The sequence below is a fragment of the Mirounga angustirostris genome, unplaced genomic scaffold (genome assembly GCF_029215605.1).
Source record: "Mirounga angustirostris isolate CCGP_5_RB_7025 unplaced genomic scaffold, mMirAng1.0.hap1 SCAF_9, whole genome shotgun sequence".
In the NCBI taxonomy this organism is placed as follows: domain Eukaryota; kingdom Metazoa; phylum Chordata; class Mammalia; order Carnivora; family Phocidae; genus Mirounga; species Mirounga angustirostris.
In genome coordinates, this window is record NW_026991717.1 from 120,212,560 (window position 1) to 120,235,099 (window position 22,540).

At 45.0% G+C, this 22,540-nt stretch overlaps 1 protein-coding gene across 9 annotated transcripts in view; it reads left to right on the top strand.

The window, feature by feature from the left end:
* ADCK1 (aarF domain containing kinase 1) overlaps positions 1 to 22,540 on the top strand; it is a 144,767-nt gene that overhangs the window by 116,822 nt on the left and 5,405 nt on the right. For 8 of the 9 annotated variants that reach the window (XR_010405286.1, XM_064571422.1, XM_064571423.1 and 5 more), the window contains one exon: positions 7 to 58. The exons of the other annotated variant lie outside the window; for it this stretch is intronic. Coding sequence is in view for 7 of the 8 variants with exons in the window: in XM_064571422.1 (XP_064427492.1) it covers positions 7 to 58 (52 nt within the window). In the remaining variant the exon portion in view is untranslated. The remainder of the gene's footprint in view (positions 1 to 6; positions 59 to 22,540) is intronic. 9 annotated transcript variants of the gene reach the window in all.

Below are 22,540 nucleotides of genomic sequence, written 5' to 3' on the forward strand. Positions count from 1 at the left end.
TTTCAGGTGGAGTAGAGAGAAATGTCAACTCTGTGGCCAGGTGTCTAGAGCTTCTCAGGTGTGTGCTCAGTTCATAGTAAGTTGAGAATCCTGGCTTGTCCTAAGTGCTAAATAAACATGCAAGTATTTCGAATCTCAGAATACTTTTATCTTCAGGGCTGTTGAAATCTGTATATTAAGAGCAAACTACATGTGCCACTCCTCCTCTGTTAAGAATATTGCCTGTTTGGTTACAATGTTAATTTTGGCAGAGCTCTGAGCCCACTCTCAGTCCTCCAAGAATGTAAGCAGCCCATGAATGACCTCTCAGAAAGCCAAAGGGGCTCCTAGAGGCACCCAAGCAAATCCCTAGGGGCAGGACTCATTGGGAGGTTGAGCATTACCCTCCATGTGAGCAATTATGAGAAGAGTTAGCTGGAGCCCTGGAAGGGGCACTTGGGGCTTACATGGTTTCCAGGTGTAGCCGTGAGGCACTAGGGCTTAAAAATTGGGAACTGGGGATGGGACGAGACCCTAACAGGCAGGACGAACAAAGCCACAGAGAGTGGCGTGTTCTTCACAGCCTGACCTTTTGGAGTGGTGGTGTTGGTTGGGCTGGACCCTGGGGACCTGTATTCAGCGAGAGTCCTTGAACGCCAGGCGCCCTGCTGCTGACAGGTAACCCAGCCTGACCTTGCAGTTGTCTCCCAGTGTCCAGAGGGGGTAAGTTAGTCTCACCTATGATTATTTTATGAATAATTGTTATTATTAGCCCCCATGGCAGATGCCATTCCCAACCCTGTTAGCTTTTACCTGCCCTCTGATTGAGAGGCTGAAGAGTTGAGATCTTGTTTTCCTAGCCTCTCTTGCAGCTAGAGGTGACACATGACATGAGAAATGAAGGGGAATCTTATTGAAGGCTTCTGGGAAGTTTTTCTTTAGACATTGATAAAGGTGTCGTTTTTTATTTTTTTAAGATTTTATTTATTTGACAGAGAGAGACACAGCGAGAGAGGGAACACAAGCAGGGGGAGTGGGAGAGGGAGAAGCAGGCTTCCTGCTAAGCAGGGAGCCCGATGCGGGGCTTGATCCCAGGACCCCGAGATCATGACCTGAGCTGAAGGCAGACGCTTAATGACTGAGCCACCCAGGTGCCCCAATTAGGGTGTCATTTTTTAGTGTTGCCCTTCTCTGCTCCTTCTTGTGGGGGAAGTTGGTATGTGGTTTTGGATATCTGAAACTACAGCAGCCATTTTGTGACTTTGAGGCAGTAAGTACGTGACTTTTTATTTGGACACCTGTCATTTCCTGCTGAATGCCAGACAGCCTTCCCAGGTGTTTATGGATCTTGGAACAAATGACATACAAGCATTGATGGATGTGAGGTAAAGCTTATTGCTTGTATAGTAACTAGCAAAAGGATTACCCTGGGAGAAGGCTCAGGTTTGGTCTGGAGTGAAATGTGAGTGAGGCATGGTAGGGTCAGGGTAGCTCTGGTTTTTCTTGGGGCGAGACCAGGATGAGGGCTCCTCTGTGGGGGCCATGGTTTCCATGATTTGAACTTTTCCACCAGTGTCAATGGAGGGAACACTTGGGGTTTCTTATCGGTTTGCCCACACTTGGGGCCAAAGGGAAGCTGTCAGGGTCAATGTCAAAAATGCAGTCAGACTCTCACACCCATGAAAGTCCAACAGGCTGAGGATAGCCCACCAGAAAGGTGGAAGGAGCCTGGATCTTGGATGAGCCCCCTGCTAGGTGGTGAGTGTGGCCATGTACTATTTGCAAGAATAGACATGCGATAAATATTTGTTGGAGAAATGAATGTGAAGGGGGTGCTTTTAGAGGATGGGGAGGCTTTCTTCTGAGTGTTGTTTAATCAAATGCTCCCTACACCCATGGCTTAAAGGTGGTGGTCAGGAGCCCCATGCTAGGTCATGGTGATCTGACCATTGAGTGGCTTGAAACAACACAGATTGGTTATTTTATCCTTCTGGAGGTCAGAAGTCCAAAAATCAAGGTATCAAACACGCTGCATCCTTTCTGAAAGCTCTAGAGGAGGATCCTTTTCTGGTTTCTAGAGGCTGCCTGCATTCCTTGGCTCATGGCTGGTTCTGTTCTACCTCTTCTTCGTTATAGCTCTTTCTCTGATTCTGACCCTCCTGCCTGCCTCTTATAAGCACCTTGTGATTACTTCGAGCCCCGCTGAATAATCTGGGAAGATCTCTGCCTCTCAAGAGCCTTAACGTAATCACCCCTGTAAATGCCTTTGACTACCATGTAAGGTAACATTTGCAGGTTCCAGGGAATAGAAAGTGCACATCTTTGGGGTGGGGGGGAATGCTATGCTCTCTATCACACCATTGAATCCCGTGGGCAGGCTTGGGAAAGCTACGGTAGGCTTTGTTCCAGGTAGAAGAGTTAGTAATCAGTAAATGACAAAATATTAGCAATAATAATAGCTAATTCTGAGCACCAACCACACTCTAGCCTTTTTGCATGGACTTGATGGCACTTAATTCACATGATAACATAATGAAGTCTAGGGGCCACTATTATCCCCTTAGTGTAGGTGAATAACCTGAGGCACAAAGGGCTTGGGTTGCTTGCTGGAGGCACACAGGCAGTGAATGGTGGAGGCAGGCTCTGAGCCAAGGTGGTCCGAAGCCAGAGCTGGGGCTCTCAACCTCTGACTTCCCATTTTCCTTGGTAAAGGACTGCTTCCACCAAGCCTGCTGGAAGCTGAACTCTCCCTGCCTTCCCACAACCTCCTCAGTCTGGAGCCGGGGGCACGGGGACAGGGGAGCTCTTTCAGTGGGTTTAGTTGGGCCGGGACACCACATGAACAGTCATCTCTCTGCAGAGGGTGGGCCTGTGTGGTCCAGACCTCACCCGGCCAACAGCGCCTGGAACACCAAGCCCCTCAGGCCGCTGTGGACACTGGGGTATGACCCCTTCTAGGGAAAGCCTTATACAGGGAGCTAAGAGTGGCAGGATTCCATTGTGCCCCATGGAAAGTGGGAATGTAGAGGACTTCTGCCATTTTCACCTCTTCTCTCTCTCCCAAATATGCAGGGAGAGGTGACAAAACGGGGAGGGGAGAAACCATCAATGTGGGGCATTTTAATGAGCTGATTAGAAGTGAATTCTGACTTAAAACAGTTAATGCCTGTAATAATCTGATGGCAAGGTGTGTCCAGAGCAGACTCAGATCTTTTTCCTACCTTTGGCCTGGACCAGGTTCTCTGGGCAGTGGCCAGTGTTGTCCACACTGAGCCAGGCCTCTGGAGGTCAGCCCGGTGCCCTGGTTTGCTATCACTGGACAGGTTGCTTTGGTCTCGGCGCTTCTGTTTCCCCTGCTTCCCATAGGTTGCCCTTCTCAGAGGGCTGTGGTGAATGTGAATAGGTAGCACCAGTGAAAGTGACAGGGAAAAGCAGCTCTAAGCAACTAATAGGTAAATGCACAGCATGCAAATAGACAGTTTATCTACCCAGCAAACCTTGCAGCTTTAACAGAACTCCCCCTTCCTGCAGAAACACCTATTCTTGCAAGTGTGCTGATCCAGGATCTCCCAGAAACCATGGAAGTAGACAGATGGCCACCTCTCTGGACACTGAGATTGGTTCTGGTAGGGATTCATGACCCCAAAGACCTTCCTGTGACTTCAGCTAGAGCTATGGAGAATGATGACCTTTCCCCCGGTTTCTAAGCTCCGGTGGCTATCTTGTCTGCCTCATTCTTTGAACCCCTAGATCAAGCTGTTCCTGTAGGCCAAATCCATCCTTGATTTTTCCATTACTTGAGCCAACAAATCTCCCTCACCTTTTTTGTGTAAGTTACTTTAAATTTGGTATTTTATGTTTAACAAAAGGGTCCGTATCATTGTAGCAATTATGGGCCCTGGATTTCTGTTTGGAGGCTGTGGAGAGCTTAGAGGAAGTCTAGAGGGGAATAATAGACACATACACAGAGATAGAATATGAGACAATTATAGACTGGGCACTTTCCACACAACCGAACAAGAACAAACAGGGCTAAGTTGCAGTAAATTTTTATTGCTGCTGTTTAGACAATGAGAGTAAGGGCTCCTAACAGTCTCCTTTAAATGCCATTTTCTGGTCAAAATCACCACAGACACACATGCCATTCTGGCTGGATGCCATGTGTATGGATGTGCTTTTTAGAATAGTCATGCCTGTTTGCTAATGACCCATGGGGTTCTTAGGAGCTGGCTATTTGGCTGAAATAGGCTTAATTTCTCTTATTGATTCTACTAGTAGCTGTCCACGGGTCACCCCCAGAGAGCTGGCAGGAGCTCTTTTTTAATCACAGTGTTGGTTTGATTGAGATGTCCCTGGGAGCATTTAAGATAAAGACAGGTGTTCCCTGTGGGCCCGAGAGCTGGGCAGGCCAGTTCCCAGAACTCGAGTTTAGCCAGGGTCGAATTTAGGAACTGGACTGTGTGTGGAGGCCTCTGTTCCCCCCTGCGCTCCCTAACGTCACGTGTCTGGCTGAGTGAGGTGAGGGCTCACGGGAGGCTTGTCCCCTGTCCCTCCGTCTGGGCTGTGGGCTTCCTAAACAGGCTCAGCCATCTCCATGGCCTTGCCCTTTGTTGTCCACTCTGCCTCCTCTTCTCTCCCTTATGTGTCCACTGCTGAGAGCACTCAAGCTCTGCTTTGCCTTGGGAGCCCCCCAAGACCACTGTGCCTTGTGGCCTCCTTCTCCTCCTCCCACTTCTCCTGACTCTTCTCTCCACTCCCACCATCTGCACGCATTGTCTACTGGCCCTCTGCAGGTCTTGGAGGGCAAAGAGCACTTCTTTGTCTCTTGTGTGACAGTGGAGGCCGTGGGAGGCCCCTCACTAGTCATCGTGGGGCTGCTTACACATCCCTCAATTCATGCGTCTAGTGTGTATTCCTTCAACGCCTATTTATGGGGGAGGGGAGGGGAGAGACAGAGTGAATCAGACATGTTGCCTGCCTGTGGTCTTTCTGGCCTTGGGTAAGGAGGGAGGCTATTGCTGGTGGAGGCAGTGGTGACCTGGGAATCTGTGGCCTGGGAGGAGAGCAAGGGATGTGAACAACTCCTGGGGACCAGTGATGCCAGTCAGCAGCCCACCTGGAAGCGAGATTTGATGAGACTATCTCTGTTTCTCTTTGGGGCCATTCTTTCTCCAGATTTCATTTGGACCAAAGGGCCCACATTCACTGTCTCAGTGGATGGTCCCACCTTGTAGTCACCCAGGTCTGGGAGCCAGGACTTAGCCTGTACCCCTTCTTGACCTTCATAACAACCTTCCCAGCCCCAGACTCCACCTCCTTGGATGTCTTGTATCACCGACTCTCCTCTACCTGTCTGCCACCGCTGTCCTGGTCTGGATCTGGTCCCTTCCCTGTGCTCTGTGTCTCCCATCTTGTCCCACCAAACTGGCTCTTGTCCAATTCACCTAAGGCCAATTTGCCTGTAGTCACATGGCCAAAAACCCATTTGCCTAAGGATCAGTTCTCCCAGAGACAAGTGTATCTCAAATTAAGTATTCTTGAATATTTTCAGATCCACTTGAACTTCCTATTATTTCTTGCCTTTTTTTTCATTATTAAGATTTTTAAAACCAGTTCATTCAAGAGCATTTGACCTAATTTTGTATTTCTAATAAGTATTATACAGGAAGCCTTTTTGAATGATTATTTTGTATTCTTCTAGATGTCTTTTTCTAGGTTACCTACTTTAACTTTAAAGAGAACCAATATTTAGCCATTTTGTCTAAAGACACTTGTACTCAAAATATAGCTGTCCTAGCAAGAAATATTCAAGGCACTAATTACCATCAGTCATTATGCACTGTGTCATCTTGATCCCTTAACTAAGGGTACATCCATTTCAGATGGAAAATGGTGGGTATTCATGCTGAGTTCTGTGTGATGCATCTTACTTTGTGAATTAGGGACCTTGAGAAAGGATGATTTTTATGTGCAATACAACAGGTTTGCCAATAACTGGTATATAACATGTACTCAACGTGTGTGTACTGCGTGAGGGAGGGCGACTCTGAGACAAGATCCTAGCATGACTATTCGTAGCAATTTATCTCACAATTGAACTGTGTCAACCATCAAGAAGGAGATGTTGGCCTGAAATTTTAAAGAATTCAGTGGAATGAAATAGACTGTTATCGGTAAAATGAATGAGCTTCTGACCTGGGAAAGTAAACTGGATTTGTCTGGGGTTCTAAAACAGATATGGGAAATCCGTGGCATGGTGCTGCCAGCCCCTACCGTGGCCAATGCAAACTCTACAAACTGATCACAGCATCCTTTTGCTTTGAGCCGGGATGTGACTCTTGAATCCTTCTGGACACAGCATACCAGCCAGCTGCCACTGATCGAGCAGTGTTGGCAAACGCCCAATTGCTATTTTTGTTCTCAACGTCCGATCCTTTCTTCACTTGGGATAGTTTCAGGGCTCTCATTCATGAACAGCAGGGGACAACAAGTTAACTTCTCCACACTGACAGAACATTCCTAGCTTACTGGTGATGGGGAAGAGACATCTTGGGCTCATTGGGACAGACTGATTTAAAGGCATCGTGATGTCATTCCCTAGCTTAGAGGACTTTATCAACACCGTGTGGCTGTGTTTTCTTTTGCAGGGAGTTTGATCTTCTGGGTTCCTGCATTGGAACCCAAAGGATTTCTGAGCAAGAGTTGGATCCCCTCTGACCATGTTCAGTATGGGGAGCTGCCATGTGGAGCTAGGAGGGATCCTGGAATGGGAGTCCAGAGACCTGGGGTGCTGTTGGCCAGCTAGTCACTTAGGGCAAATCTCCTCCTCCCCCATCTCTCATTTCTCACTTGCAAAGAGATTGGGTTAAGTCAGTGGTTCTCAGTGGGGGTGCTCCTGCCCCCAGGTATTTCGTGGAAGTGCTTAGGCACAGTTTTGGGGGTTATCACAATGACTAGGGGATTGCTCCTGGCATTGAGTGGGTGGGCTCAAGGCTGCCAGATATCTTCCTGTGGGAGGCACAGCTTCGCTCAACAAAGAATTTGTCTTTGACCTGTGTGGTTTCCAAATGTTCCACGGGATATTTGTGTGGTGAAAATCCTATTTATAATGAACTGAATCTACAACATAACTCAGTTTCACATGTAAAAGGCAAAGCATTTTTTGCTTGGTGTTCAAACCCATTAAATTTTCCAGAGATGTCATTGCCATGAGGATTGAGGGATGGTTTTGTTTCTTTAGGAGTTATTCTTCATCATTTTAGAAATGGCAATGTAGAACCTGCCTGTGAATGGCCAATACCACCCACCCGTATCCATCTGGCTTTGAAAAATTATATATATAATTATGTAGGTAAATTATAGTTTCTGTGGATTTCATTTCAGATGGGAAGGGGCAATACAAAATATTTGTTGTAAGAAGGGTGTGTTAGGTCTGATTGGGCTAAAAACCACTGCTCTAAAGATTCCTCAAAGATCCTTCTTTAGCTTTAACACCCTCTGGGGCTCTGAGAGTCAAAAAGAGATCACATGGCATGAAAAATGGAAAACATGCAGCAGTAGAAATGGATCAAGGCAAATTGATGCCCCCAAATTAAGCAGATTCCATAGCAGAGAGTGTCCACGGCTCCCAGAAGCCTGGTCCTCGATTTTTGGACTCTGTGTCCAAGTGGGATTCAGGATCAGAACCCTTAGTTATGCAGCTGCGTGATTCTTTTATTATTGGCACGGGAACCACCTCGATGTGCACCTACCGTCCGTGGAAGCTTCGCTCACAGCTCCTTTCTTTTTATCGGAAATCCTTCTTCCAGCCCTGTTTTCGTGATGTAATTTTAGTAGAATTAAACCTGAACGGCCCAAAATTATATAATTAATTACATTCAGCTCCAATTACAATCACTAATTGATCAAAGGCTGCAAGCACAACACTTCCATTATTTGGCACACAATTACTGAGCGCCTACTTCTCGCTGGGAATAAAGTAGGAAATGGTCCATTTCTCCTGCGGTGGGAGGATGGGGGTGGGGGTGGGGGTTGTCCTGAAAGGCCGCCTAGGGACATGGGGTAGGGGGAAGTGACAGGTGGGTAAGGCCCACTGGCCTAGTAGTTCACTCATGAATGTTTATAGGCGAAAAATCTCATGTGGGCCACACTCTGGGATCAGACAAGCTGGCTTGGCACCAGATGACACATGTTGTACTCTAGGTCTCTCTGGTTTTTTCTTTTGGCTGTTGAATAATAATTAGTTAAGAAATTAAGAGATATTACGAACACCTGCCCCCTAAGGTACTCATAATCATCTCACTGGTCTTTCCGTTCCTCCTGGTCTCTCTCTGGGCTCTTTTCCTTTCTGTGATAGAAGGCCTTGCTACTGAAACCTCAGTATGCATTCTTGTTAAATGCAGAGTCCGGGGGCGCCTGGGTGGCTCAGTCGGTTAAGCGTCCAACTCTTGGTTTCGGCTCAGGTCATGATCTCAGGGTCATGAGCTCGAGCCCCGCTTCGGGCTCCACGGTTGGCAGGGAGTCTGCTTGAGATTTTCTCTCTCCCTCTCCCTCTGCACGTCCCCGCTGCACGCATGCGCTCTTCCTCTCTAAAATAAATAAATCTTTTAAAAAAATACAGAGTTTGATTCAGGAGGTCTCGGTGGGGTCTGAGATTCTGCATTTCCTGCAGGCCCCTGGTGATGCTGCTGGGCCTCAGAGCACACTGGGAGTAGCACGGTGCTAGGGCACTGCATCACCCTCTTTCTGGGGCTGTTACTCCTTGAGGGAGAAGCCAAAGCAAAGTTACCGAACACTTGGCTTCCGGAGATTGTACCATTGTGTTTCTCCTAGCACGGAACAGTTACTGTCAAATTGCTACTTCCTCCCTGTCTTTTTGTGTTCTTTTTGTGGGGCGGGGCGTAGTGTCTTCTCTTGCTAGTAAGTTACATCAAGGAGCTCACCACATGAGTTCAGATGTGGTCATGAAAGTGCTGTGTCCCAGAGGTTGGTTAGGCATTTGTTAAGTGACTTATTCTCATCATACTTCCTGCCCACTTAGGAGGAGCTGGGTCCTACAAAGAAAGGAGAGACAAAGGTAAAAAAAAAAAAAAAAGCTATCCCCTGGGATGGGAAAGGCAGGCATGGAATGTGGAACAACCTGTCCCATTTCTCCCTTCCCTGGGGACGCTAAGGCCCAGGGTGCCCTTGCATCCGGGTGACTGTATGTCTCTTTCTCAGGGATGCGGGCGGCCGGTCAACTTAGGAGCTTGAGTAGGAGGGCCCTCCGGGAACCAGGCTCTGCTTTTCTCTTGTCCTCTGCCCCTCCTCATCTACCATTTAAAACAAGGAGTCTCGCTGCAGGGAAGGGGTGCCAGCAACCCAGCTGTTTCTCAAAGAGGAAGGAGGAAGAGCTGTAGTCACGTCGTGGACTGTCATCTCTGCATCCAGGCTGCGGATCCTGGCCTGGCGCTGTGGGGCCCCCTTCTCCTCCCGACCTCTCCCTTCCTGCTCATTCTCTACAGCATACAGAGCACTTTCTGGCAGGTGCAGCTCAGCCTCCGCCTGCCCCTTTGTGCCTGGGCTCCCTCAGCTGTACTTCCAAACCCTGTGCTGACTCTCCGCCCATGAAGGCTGGCTTCAGGAAGGGCCCTGGACCTCCTCACTTCAGACTCGAGTCCGTTCTACCAGGAGGGAGAAGATTCATCTTAGTAATTCTCCTTCCCCTCCTGAGTTCCAAGGGTTTCCTTGGGGGCCCACACCTCCAGAGGGGCCATCCTGCCTTTGGTGCCATCTGGCCATGTGAGCATCTAAAGGCTTGGGCCAGTCCTCCAGCAATCCGGGCCACTGCTCACCTTTCCTGGAGATATTTACCTAGCTTTCTCTCTGCTTCACCCCATCAGGGAGGACAGTTCTCTCAGGACTTATGCGCGCAGCAATACCAAGAATGCTGTTCTTAAACCATGCTGGGGTGCGGGGAAGCTCTAAGACCTTCTCTTTTCTAGGGACTTGCGTCCAGTTCAGAGACAGCTCTACCTAGGAAATGGTCACAGGACACTGGACCTCACACCCCTCTGGACTCCTGAGATGTCAAATAGGAGCAAGGAAGAGGGTCTAGGGCTCCAATCTGGGACCTAGTGATGTCTCAGCTTTCCTAATTGTCCCCTGGCCTGGAAAAGTTATTTTTATTTAGTTGGGGTTGGGTTGGAGGAAGAGGCGGAGAGCACAGAGGGGAGGGGGAGTCTTGCTCTTACTTCTAATAGTTTCTCCCAGATCCTTTGCTTAAGTTTTGAGTCTGTTGCATTCCCTGAGGGAAGATCCAAATAGCTAGCTTTTTGAAATCAAATGTCAGTAAAAAACTCCCCCCCTCCCCTCACCTCCCCTTCTGGAAGTCTCCTGACGGTGGCCCAGGGGAGGAGGGAGGTGGACAGGAAATGGAGACGGGGAAGATCTTCTCACTGAAGAGTGCAAAAATCTTAATCTGCCACAAATATGAAGTGTCTTCCGTTTGCTAAAGAATCTATAATGAGGGACGACTGAGTGGCTCAGTCGGTTAAGCATCTGCCTTCGGCTCAGGTCATGATCTCAGGGTCCTAGGATCGAGCCCCTTGTCAGGCTCCTTGCTCAGCGGGGAGTCTGCTTGTCTCTCTCCCTCTGCCTGCAGCTCCCCTGCTTGTGCTCTCTCTCTGTCAAATAAATTTAAAAAAAGTTAAAAAAAAAAAAAAGAATCTATAATGAGATACTTCTCTTTTTTTTTTTTTTACTCTTTTGGTGTGCTAGACCATCCAACTGCCAAAGGATGCCTCTCTCTTCCTTTGCCCCTTCTTCTCCCCCAAAAGATATGCCTGCAGACTCTCCCTACCTCACAGCAGAGCCTTGTAGGTGGTAGGTGGTGAGGCAGAGATGTGCAAGATCTCTCACCTGGAAGTTTTGTTTGCTTTGCTTACCGTGATTTTAGAGTTTAGGTATTCTCTGTCTTCCAATTATGCTGGGCATGTGTTTTTGCGTAGCTTTAATTTCTTGTTCTCTATTGTTTCTGGAGGAAATCTGGGGGGACACAGACATGGACAGACATTCCCTGGCAGGTGGGAGGGGGCGTGAAGGGACTAAGAGGCAAAGGGACCATTTACTATCCTGCAAGATGGAAGGCGTTCAATGGAGTTTGTTTGCATGGAATTTTCCAGACAGAGCTGGATTAAAACTCTGGGTTGGCCTTCTGTTATTATTATTATTATCATTACTGTTAGTATTATTCATTCACTATCTCAAAGAAACTCATCCTTGACAGGCATACATTCTGATAAGGATGGCTTAAGGAGGCCCGATATATTTTTTTTAAGTTTTTATTTAAATTCCAGCTAACATACAGTGTAATATTAGTTTCAGGTACACAGAATAGTGGTCCAACACTTGTATATATCACCTGGTGCTCATCACAACAAGTGCACTCCTTAATTCCCATCACCTGTTTCACCCATCCCCCCCTCCACCTGGTAACCCACAGTTTGTTCTCTGTAGTTAAAAGTCTGTTTCTTGGTTTCAAGGAGGCCTTATATTTCAACATTAAACATTTTCCCTTTAATTCCCTTAGGTAGTAGCAGTAACAAATTTCCAGTTTTGGTTTCTAATCCTGATTAAATTCCTTGTCTACTGCCTTGCCTATAGTAAGTAGGTACTCAGTCAATACTTGTTGAATGAATGATGGTCCATATTTTCGATTATGATCCAAAAATAGTGGGGCCATTTTTTAGAATTTAAATTCTCTCTCTTTAGCATATGCACTCAGGTACACACCATTTTTAAACCGCATTCAACAAGGCTTTAAGCAGATAGAGAATTTATATTAATTTTCTATTGCTGTGTAACAAATCACTACAAACATAGTGACTTAAAGTGGCACACGTTGTCCTCACACTTTCTGTGGGTCAGGGGTCCCACAGCTTAGCCAGGTGCTCCGCTCAGGGTCTCACAGGTCGCATTCAAAGGTGGACAGTGTCAGCCTGGCTGTGCTCTCTTTTGAGGCTTGGGATCCTCTTCCAAGTTCATTCAGGTTGTTGGCAGAATTCAATTGCTTTTGATTATAGGATTGAGGTCTTCAGCTCCAAGGCTGCCCCTTTCCACAGGCAGTTCACAGCATGGCTGTTTGCTTCTTCAGGGCCAGCAGGAGAGTGTCTGTCTAACCTCAGGAAGGACTCAGTCGCTCTTAAAGGGCTCATCTGATTAAGGCAGGCCCACCTAGGATAATGTCTATTTCCCTTAGTTCTTTTTTTTAAATTTTATTTTATTATGTCATGTTAATCACCATACATTACATCATTAGTTTTTGATGTAGTGTTCCATGATTCATTGTTTGTGTATAACACCCAGTGCTCCATTCAATACATGCCCTCTTTAATACCCATCACCCGGCTAACCCATCCCCCCACCCCGCTCCCCTCTAGAACGCTCAATTTGTTTCTCAGAGTCCATAGTGTCTCATGGTTTGTCTCCCCCTCCAATTTCCCCCCCTTCATCTTTCCCTTCCTACTACCTTCTTTTTTTTTTTTAACATATAATGTATTATTTGTTTCAGAGGTACAGGTCTGTGATTCAACAGTCTTACACAATTCACAGCACTCACCATAGCACATACGCTCCCCAATGTCTATCCCCCAGCCACCCCACCCCTCCCACCCCCACTACTCCAGCAACCCTCAGTTTGTTTCCTGAGATTAAGAATTCCTCGTATCAGTGAGATCATATGATAATTGTATTTCTCTGATTGACTTATTTCGCTTAGCACAATACCCTCTAGTTCCATCCACGTCATTGCAAATGGCAAGATTTCGTTTTGTTTTGTTTTGTTTTGTTTTGTTTTGTTTTGTTTTTTAATGGCTGCATAATATTCCATTGTATATATATACCACACTTCTTTATCCATTCAACTGTTGATGGACATCTTGGCTCTTTCCATAGTTTGGCTATTGTGGACATTGCTGCTATAAACATTGGACTGCACATACCCCTTTGGATCACTACATTTGTATCTTCAGGGTAAATACCCAGTAGTGCAATTGCTGGGTCATACGGTAGCTCTATTTTCAACTTTCTGAGGAACCTCCATACTGTTTTCCAGAGTGGCTGCACCAGCTTGCATTCCCACCAACAGTGTAGGAGGGTTCCCCTTTCTCTGCATCCTCACCAACATCTTGTTGTACCCTGACTTATTAATTTCAGCCATTCTGACTGGTGTGAGGTGGTATCTCATTGAGGTTTTGATTTGATTTCCCTGATGCCGAGTGATGTTGGGCACTTTTTCAAAATGTGTCTGTTGGCCATTTGGATGTCTTCTTTGGAAAAATGTCTGTTCATGTCTTCTGCCCTTTTCTTGATTGGATTATTTGTTCTTTGGGTGTTGAGTTTGATAAGTTCTTTATAGATTTTGGATACTAGCCCTTTATCTGATATGTCACTTGCAAATATCTTCTCCCATTCCATCGGTTGTCTTTTGGTTTTGTTGACTGTTTCCTTTGCTTTGCAAAAGCTTTTTATCTTGATGAAGTCCCAATAGTTCATTTTTGCCCTTGCTTCCCTTGCCTTTGGCGATGTTTCTAGAAAGAAGTTGCTGTGGCTGAGGTCGAAGAGGTTGCTGCCTGTGTTCTCCTCTAGGATTTTGATGGACTCCTGTCTCACATTGAGGTCTTTCAACCATTTTGAGTCTATTTTTGTGTGTGGTGTAAGGAAATGGTCCAGTTTCATTCTTCTGCATGTGGCTGTCCAATTTTCCCCAACACCATTTGTTGAAGAGACTGTCTTTTTTCCATTGGATATTCTTTCCTGCCTTGTTGAAGATTAGTTGACCATAGAGTTGAGGGTCCATTTCTGGGCTCTCTGTTCTGTTCCATTGATCTATGTGTCAGTTTTTGTGCCAGTACCATACTGTCTTGATGATGACAGCTTTGTAATAGAGCTTGAAGTCCGGAATTGTGATGCCACCAGCTTTGCTTTTCTTTCTCAACATTCCTCTGGTTATTTGGGGTCTTTTCTGGTTCCATACAAATTTTAGGATTATTTGTACCATTTCTTTGAAAAAAGTGGATGGTATTTTGATAGGGATTGCATTAAATGTGTAGATTGCTCTACATAGCATTGACATCTTCACAATATTTGTTCTTCCAATCTACGAGCATGGAACGTTTTTCCATTTCTTTGTGTCTTCCTCAATTTCTTTCATGAGTATTTTATAGTTTTCTGAGTACAGATTCTTTGCCTCTTTGGTTAGATTTATTCCTAGGTATCTTATGGTTTTGGGTGCAATTGTAAATGGGATCGACTCCTTAATTTCTCTTTCTTCTGTCTCGTTGTTGGTGTATAGAAATGCAACTGATTTGTGTGCACTGCTTTTATATCCTGCCACTTTACTGAATTCCTGTATGAGTTCTGGCAGTTTTGGGGTGGAGTCTTTGGGGTTTTCCACATAAAGTATCATATCATCTGCAAAGAGTGAGAGTTTGACTTCTTCTTTGCTGATTCGGATGCCTTTTATTTCTTTTTGTTGTCTGATTGCTGTGGCTAGGACTTCTAGTACTATGTTGAATAGCAGTGGTGATAGTGGACATCCCTGCCATGTTCCTGACCTTAGGGGGAAAGCTCTCAGTTTTTCCCCATTGAGAATGATATTCGCTGTGGGTTTTTCATAGATGGCTTTTATGATATTGAGGTATGTACCCTCTATCCCTACACTCTGAAGAGTTTTGATCAAGAAAAGATGCTGTACTTTGTCAAATGCTTTTTCTGCATCTATTGAGAGGATCATATGGTTCTTGTTCTTTCTTTGATTAATGTATTGTATCGATTTGCAGATGTTGAACCAAACTTACAGCCCAGGGATAAATCCCACTTGGTCGTGGTGAATAATCCTTTTAATGTACTGTTGGATCCTATTAGCTAGTATTTTGGTGAGAATTTTTGCATCCATGTTCATCAGGGATATTGGTCTGTAATTCTCCTTTTTGATGGGGTCTTTGTCTGGTTTTGGGATGAAGGCCTCATAAAACGAGTTTGGAAGTTTTCCTTCCCTTTCTATTTTTTTGAACAGTTTCAGAAGAATAGGTATTAATTCTTCTTTAAATGTTTGGTAGAATTCCCCTGGGAGGCCATCTGGCCCTGGGCTCTTGTTTGTTGGGAGATTTTTGATTACTGCTTCAATTTCCTTAGTGGTTATGGGTCTGTTCAGGTTTTCTATTTCTTCCTGGTTCAGTTTTGGTAGTTTATAGATCTCTAGGAATGCATCCATTTCTTCCAGATTATCTAATTTGCTGGCATATAGTTGCTCATAATATGTTCATATAATTGTTTGTATTTCTTTGGTGTTGGTAGTGATCTCTCCTCTTTCACTCATGATTTTATTTATTTGGGTCATTTCTCTTTTCTTTTTGCTAAGTCTGGCCAGGGGTTTATCAATCTTATTAATTCTTTTAAAGAACCAGCTCCTAGTTTTGTTGATCTGTTCTACTGTGCTTTTGGTTTCTATTTCATTGATTTCTGCTCTGATCTTTATTATTTCTCTTCTCCTGCTGGGTTTAGGCTTTATTTGCTGTTCTTTCTCCAGCTCCTTTAGGTGTAGGGTTAGGTTGTGTATTTGAGACCTTTCTTGTTTCTTTAGAAAGGCTTGTATTGCTATATACTTTCCTCTTAGGACTGCCTTTGCTGCATCCCAAAGATTTTGAACAGTTGTGTTTTCATTTTCATTTGTTTCCAAGAATTTTTAAATTCTTCTTTAATTTCCTGGTTGACCCATTCTTTCTTTAGTAGGATGCTCTTTAGCCTCCATGTATTTGAGTTCTTTCCAACTTTCCTCTTGTGATTGAGTTCTAGTTTCAAAGCATTGTGGTCTGAAAACAGGCAGGGAATGATCCCAATCTTTTGGTACCGGTTGAGACCTGATTTGTGACCTAGGATGTGATCTGTTCTGGAGAATGTTCCATGGGCACTAGAGAAGAATGTGTATTCTGTTGCTTTGGGATGGAATGTTCTGAATATATCTGTGAAGTCCATTTGGTCCAGTGTGTCATTTAAAGTCTTTATTTCCTTGTTGACCTTTTGCTTAGATGATCTGTCCATTTCAGTGAGGGGGGTGTTAAAGTCCCCTACTATTATTGTATTGTTGTCGATGTGTTTCATTGATTTTGTTATTAATTGGCTTATATAATTGACTGCTCCCATGTTAGGGGCATAGATATTTACAATGGTTAGATCTTCTTGTTGGATAGTACCTTTAAGTATGATATAGTGTCCTTCCTCATCTCTTATTATAGTCTTGGGTTTAAAATCTAATTTGTCTGATATAAGTATTGCCACCCCAGCTTTCTTTTGGTGTCCATTAGCATGGTAAATGGTTTTCCACTGCCTCACTTTCAATCTGGAGGTGTCTTTGGGTCTAAAATGAGTCTCTTGCGGACAGCATATCGATGGGTCTTGTTTTTTTTATCCAGTCTGATACCCTGTGTCTTTTGATTGGGGCATTTAGCCCATTTACATTCAGGGTAACTACTGAAAGATATGAATTTAGTGCCACTGTATTGCCTGTAAGGTGACTGTTACTGTGTATTGCCTCTGTTCCTTTCTGGTCTATGTTGCTTTTAGGCTCTCTCTTTGCTTAGAGGACCCCTTTTGATATTTCTTGTAGGGCTGGTTTTGTGTTTGCAAATTCCTTTAGTTTTTGTTTGTCCTGGAAGCTTTTTATCTCTCCTTCTATTTTCAATGACAGCCTAGCTGGATATAGTATTCTTGGCTGCATATTTTTCTCATTTAGTGCTCTAAATATATTATGCCAGTCCTTTCTGGCCTGCCAGGCCTCTGTGGATAGGTCTGTTGCCAATCTAATGTTTCTATCATTGTAGGTTACAGATCTCTTGTCCCAAGCTGCTTTCAGGATTTTCTCTTTGTCTCTGAGACTTGTAAGTTTTACTATTAGATGTTGGGGTGTTGACCTATTTTTATTGATTTTGAGGGGGGTTCTCTGTGCCTCCTGGATTTCAAGGCCTGTTTCCTTCCCCAAATTAGGGAAGTTCTATGCTATAATTTTCTCCAATATACCTTCTGCCCCTCTCTCTCTTTCTTCTTCTTCTGGGATCCCAATTATTCTAATATTGTTTCATCTTACAGTATCACTCATCTCTCAAATTCTGCCCTTGTGATCCAGTAGTTGTTTATCTCTCTTTTTCTCAGCTTCTTTATTCTCCATCATTTGGACTTCTATATCACTAATTCTCTCTTCTGCCTAATTTATCCTAGCAGTTAGAGCCTCCATTTTTGATTGCACCTCATTAACAGCCTTTTTGATTTCTACTTGGTTAGATTTTAGTTCTTTTATTTCTTCAGAAAGGGTTTCTCTAGTATCTTCCATGCTTTTTTTATGCCCAGCTAGTATCTTTATAATCGTCATTCTGAACTCCCCGACATCTTACTAATGTCCATATTGATTAGGTCCCTGGCAGTTGGTACTGCCTCTTGTTCTTTTTTTTGAGGTGAGCTTTTCCGTCTTCTCATTTTGTCCAGAGGAGAATGGATGAATGAGAAAACAAAATGTTAACAGGGTAACAAGAACCCAGAAAAATATACACTAAACAAATCAGAAGAGACCCGATACTGGGGTAAAAGAAAGGGAAAGAAAGAAAAAAAGAAAAAAAAAGTAAAAGAATATCATCAAATATGGTCAGGCTGGTGCATAGATCAGTGCCACATGCTAGATTTGGGGTGTATTTTGGTCTAAGAAACTGCCTCCCAAAATTTTAAAGAAAGAAAAACTGATATATGTGCAAAAATAAGGGTAAATATGATGAAGGGATGCAATATGATTGTAAAGATGAAAATTATAAAAGATTTTATAGAAGGAATTGATAAGATAAGAAGTTGGCTGAAAAAAGAAAAAAGAGAAATTAAAAAAAAAGGGAGAGAATGTGATCAGGCAGACTAGAACAAAACCATACACTAGAGGGGCACCTGGGTGGCTCAGACGGTTAAGCGTCTGCCTTCGGCTCAGGTCATGATCCCACGGTCCTGGGATCGAGTCCCGCATCGGGCTCCCTGCTCAGTGCAGAGCCTGCTTCTTTCCCTCTGCCTCTGCCTCTCTCTCTCTCTCTGACTTTCATGAATAAAAAAAAAAAAAAAAAAAAAAAAAAAATTAAAAAAACCATACACTAGAGATCTAGGGTATATTTTGGTCTGTTAGAAGAAACTGTACCCCAAAATTTTAAAGAGAGAACAACTTATATATATATATCAAAAATAAGTTTAACCACAATGAAGGGATAGAATATAACTCTAAAAATTAAAAATAAAAAAGATTTAAAAAAAAAAGGATTGATAAGATGTTGGTTGAAAAAGGGAAAAAGAAAAATTCCAAAAAAAAAATAGAAAAAGAAAAAAAAGGAAATTAAAAAAATTAGCTTTGAAAGACTAAAGAATCATGGTAAAAAAGCCATGAATTCTATGTGCAGTAGCGCTGGAGTTCTGCCATTCTCATTGATCGGTAAACTTGGTCTTGGCTGGCTGTTCTCGCTGATCTTCTGGGGGAGGGACCTGTTGCTGTGGTTCCCAAATGTCTTTGCTGGAGGCGGAATTGCCCCGCCCTTGCCCCCTCCCGGCTAAGTACTCTGCTCGGGTTTGCTCTCCGGGGCTTTTGTTCCCTGTGAGCTTTCCGTACAGCTTTGGAGGACGAGAGTGAAAATGGCGGCCTCCCTATCTCCACCCCGGAGGAGCCGAGAACTCGGGGCCCCGCTCCTCAGTGAGCCCCCAGAGAAAAGCCGTCAGTCACTCCCGTCTCCCCGGTCTCCGGTCGCACTCCGTGCTCACCCGGCCTGTGACCGCGCGTTTCTATCTCTGGCACCCGACCCCGGGTGGAGTCTCCAAACCCAGCAGATCCCTGCGGTGAGCTCCCGCGCGGCTCCTCCCGGGGGAGGAAGGTGAGTCTCCCTGGATCTGCCGCTGGTTGGGTCCCTGCTGGAGGAGCAGGGGCCCGACTGTGCTGCGGATCCCGGTTTATGGCAACCCCGAGCTGAGAGCCCGCGCCTCGGCTCCGTCTCTGCAGCCGGCTTCCCCGCTCGGATACCTGGGAGCTCTGTCGCACTCAGGCACCCCCGGTCTTTCTGTGACCCTGAGGGTCCTGAGACCACACTGTCCCGGAGGGTTCCACCCCCCGCTTAGGCACCAGAGTGACGACCCTCATAGGAGCAGACTTTTAAAAGTTCCGATTTTGTGCTCCACGGCTCTATCACTTGCCAGAAGCGGCTGATGGAGACCCCTCCCCCGCCATCTATCCTCCCGAATATCGCCTCGGATTCACTTCTCCGCACGTCCTACCTTCCAGAAAGCGGTCACTTTTCTGTTCAGAGAGTTGTTGCTATTCTTTTCTTCTATCTCCTGTTGAGTTTGTAGGTGTCCAGAATGGTTTGATCCCTATCTAGCTGAATTCCTGGGACCAGATGAAATTTAGGTCTCCTACTCCTCTGCCATCTTGCTCCCAGACCTCTATTTCCCTTAGTTCTAAATCAGTGATGCTGCAAAAGTCTTCCACTTTGGCCTAAACATAAGCGAATTACAAATGACATATCATCATATTCTCAGGCTGGCCCTCATCTCAAGGAAGGGGATTATACAAGATGTGTATGTAGTGTTGTGTTGGGGGTGTTGGAATCTGGGGGCCATCTTAGAATCAGCCTGTCCATGGCTCTTCAGGAAAGACTGGTTATAATCTGAGTCATGGAAGAAGAGACACAGAGTATACAGTTGCACCTTCTGAGCTGGACAGGCTCTTTGCAATCACTATAACCAGTTCTCCCCAGGAGTTGACCCTCATGAGTTTCCATCATTCATTCATTCATTCATTCATTCATTCATTCATTCATTCATTCTCTATCCATTATTTTTCACACACTTTTTCTAAATGTTTATCATATACCAATCATATTACCAGACTGAGGATCATGGCTCCTGCCCTCAAGGATCTTAACTGTAATTGCCTTTTAATTACCCTGAAGCAAATTTCCCAAAGCATTGGCAAGTTGTTGTTGGAATTGTTGACCACCTCTCTGGATGGTTCATCACTGGGGCTCAAGCATTATCCAGGAGGGAACAGCAGCCCCCATCTTGGTCTTCATCATCCAACTTAGCCCTACTTCAACAGGGCTGCCACAAGGCACAACTCCAGGGGGGCACCATTCATATAGACTAATGACATTTTCAGAAATTGAGCAGTGCACAGCCTCTACAGCTGTATGCGGCAGCCCTAACCCAAACAAGACCCCTCAATGATACCCCTTCCTGTTCAGTCACATTGGTAGAGCACTTTACAGTTTACAAGGATTTTTATGTATATTATATCTTTGAACTGAGAAATTATATTTTGGTTCCCATAATGCAATCTCTCTTCTCTACCTTCACCCCATGGGCTTCTCTGTTGGCTCCATGAGCTTCCTGTAGCCCCCTCTCAGCTGGTGACAGCCCAGCTGAGCTGGTGACAATTACCAAGCACCAAGTCGAATTCTCAGCCAGAGGCTTTCTCCCACCCCACAGCACTTACCTGGAATTAGCGGTGGTCGCAGCTCGGCAGAGGTGACTGTGCTGGTGATTACGAACGTACTTCTTGTTTGTCTTTTCAGCCCCGAAATCCTGTCAGTGAGGAGAAGCGATAATAACATGTTATTAAGTTCTTTCTGGGTAATACAATTCAGGAGTCAGGAGGCAGTTTGGTCATTTATGTCTTTGAAAAGCTTGGAATAATTTTCAGTGTCATTATCCCCCATTTGAAAGAGCCAGGCTCCAATATATAAATCTATATCTGGCCAGTCCTGTGGGTATATATAGATACGCATGCACGCACGCTGAGACGCGCCATGTGAGCATGTGTCCAGGCATGTGCACACAAGCACAGTTTATGGACAGGTGTGTGCAGAACATCAACACAAGCTTCTAGTTATTTATAGACGTATGTGTATGTCTAAAAATTCCTCATTTTTAGCATGATGTCTTCTACAATCTAGGTTTTCAGGAATTAAATTTTATTCTTGGCCTCTCCCCTGACATGTGGAGTCTCCTGTTTTGCTCACCAGTATAATAATTATAATACCAAAAAGAAGAGGAACCCTGATAATGAACATGCATCCAAGATGTGCAGTGCCCCCCTGAAGGATGTCCAGTTCTCACCATAGCTCCCTTTTCCAAGTCCATAGTTCTTAGTAACCTTCCTAGAGCTTCCGATTCCATCAGAAAAGTCTGTGTAACAGGCCCTCGTTACTTGTTGATTTTTCCCTACGGACTTGTAGCTGGTGTTACAGGAAAGTTGCATCTTGTAGGATGTGCTTCTCTCTCTTGTTAACAGAGTTGGTGCCTTGGTTGTAGACTATGGGATTTCTAAGCCAGAAGGAACTTGTGAGATTATGTGAGCTGGCTCCCTCTTTGCACAATGAGGAGGGGGACAGTCAGAATATGCAGTAACTAGGCTGAATTTCCTGTTAAGTGGCAAAGCCAGGACAAGAGCCTGTGTTGGTCCTCCCCCCAGGGCTCGTTCCGATAACGCATCTTAGCCCCCTGGGAAGGCCACATTGTCTCACTCCGAGGATGCTCTTCCTGTCTTCCTTGGTGAGCATGGAGATGGGGACTGGAGATAGGATCCTCCACAACTTTGGTACAGTCCTAATCAGCTCCCATCAAAGCAGGTATAGGGCAGTTATAGTAGAAACATAAAGACTAAAGCCCAGCTTCTGACCCCAGTTTTGCTAAATGGCCCCGGGCAAGTTCTTAAACCTTTTGTACTCACTTAGTTGTCTGGAAATTAGGAATAGTAATGGTATTGAACACATAGGGTTGTTGTAAGTTAATACATTTAGGGTACCTGACATATTTTACACTTTGGCTATTCCTTTTTTTTGAAGATTTATTTATTTGAGAGAGAGGGAGAGCACGAGCAAGGGGGAGAGACAGAGACAGAGGGAGAGGGCGAGAGAAACTCAAGCAGACTCCACACTGAGCATAGAGCCCAACGTGGGCTCGATCTCATGACCTTGAGACCACAACCTGAGCTGAAACCAAGAGTCAGACACTTAAGCGACTGAGCCACCCAGATGCCCCCTATCGGCTATTACTCTTAACCCTCACCTGCCCTACAGCATTTTTGTCCGGTTCTCACTGAACTCTTCATCTCCAGGTTAGACACTTACCATGGCTTGTGAGTTAGTATTTCCCATCTACAGCTTTACCTCCTCCCTCCAAGGTAATTTCACCCACTCCCATGGCTTCCCAAATCTACATCTCCTCCTCCTGTTGACATGAATGTCCTACAGGCTATACATTAGCTTTTGTTCATTCATTTATTAATATAGATACTTATGGAGGGTCTGTTATATGCCAAGCACTGTTCTAGGTGCTAGGGATTTCACACTGAATAAAACAGCCTGAAATCCTCATTCTCATGGAGTTTACACTCCTAGCTGGGTAGTGGGGAGGTTGTGGTGGTGGCAGAGGCTCAGATCATCCTAAGTGCTATGATGAGAAAGCAGGAAGTGGGTATAGGACTTTCTGGAGAGAGGGCAGAAGTGACTATTTT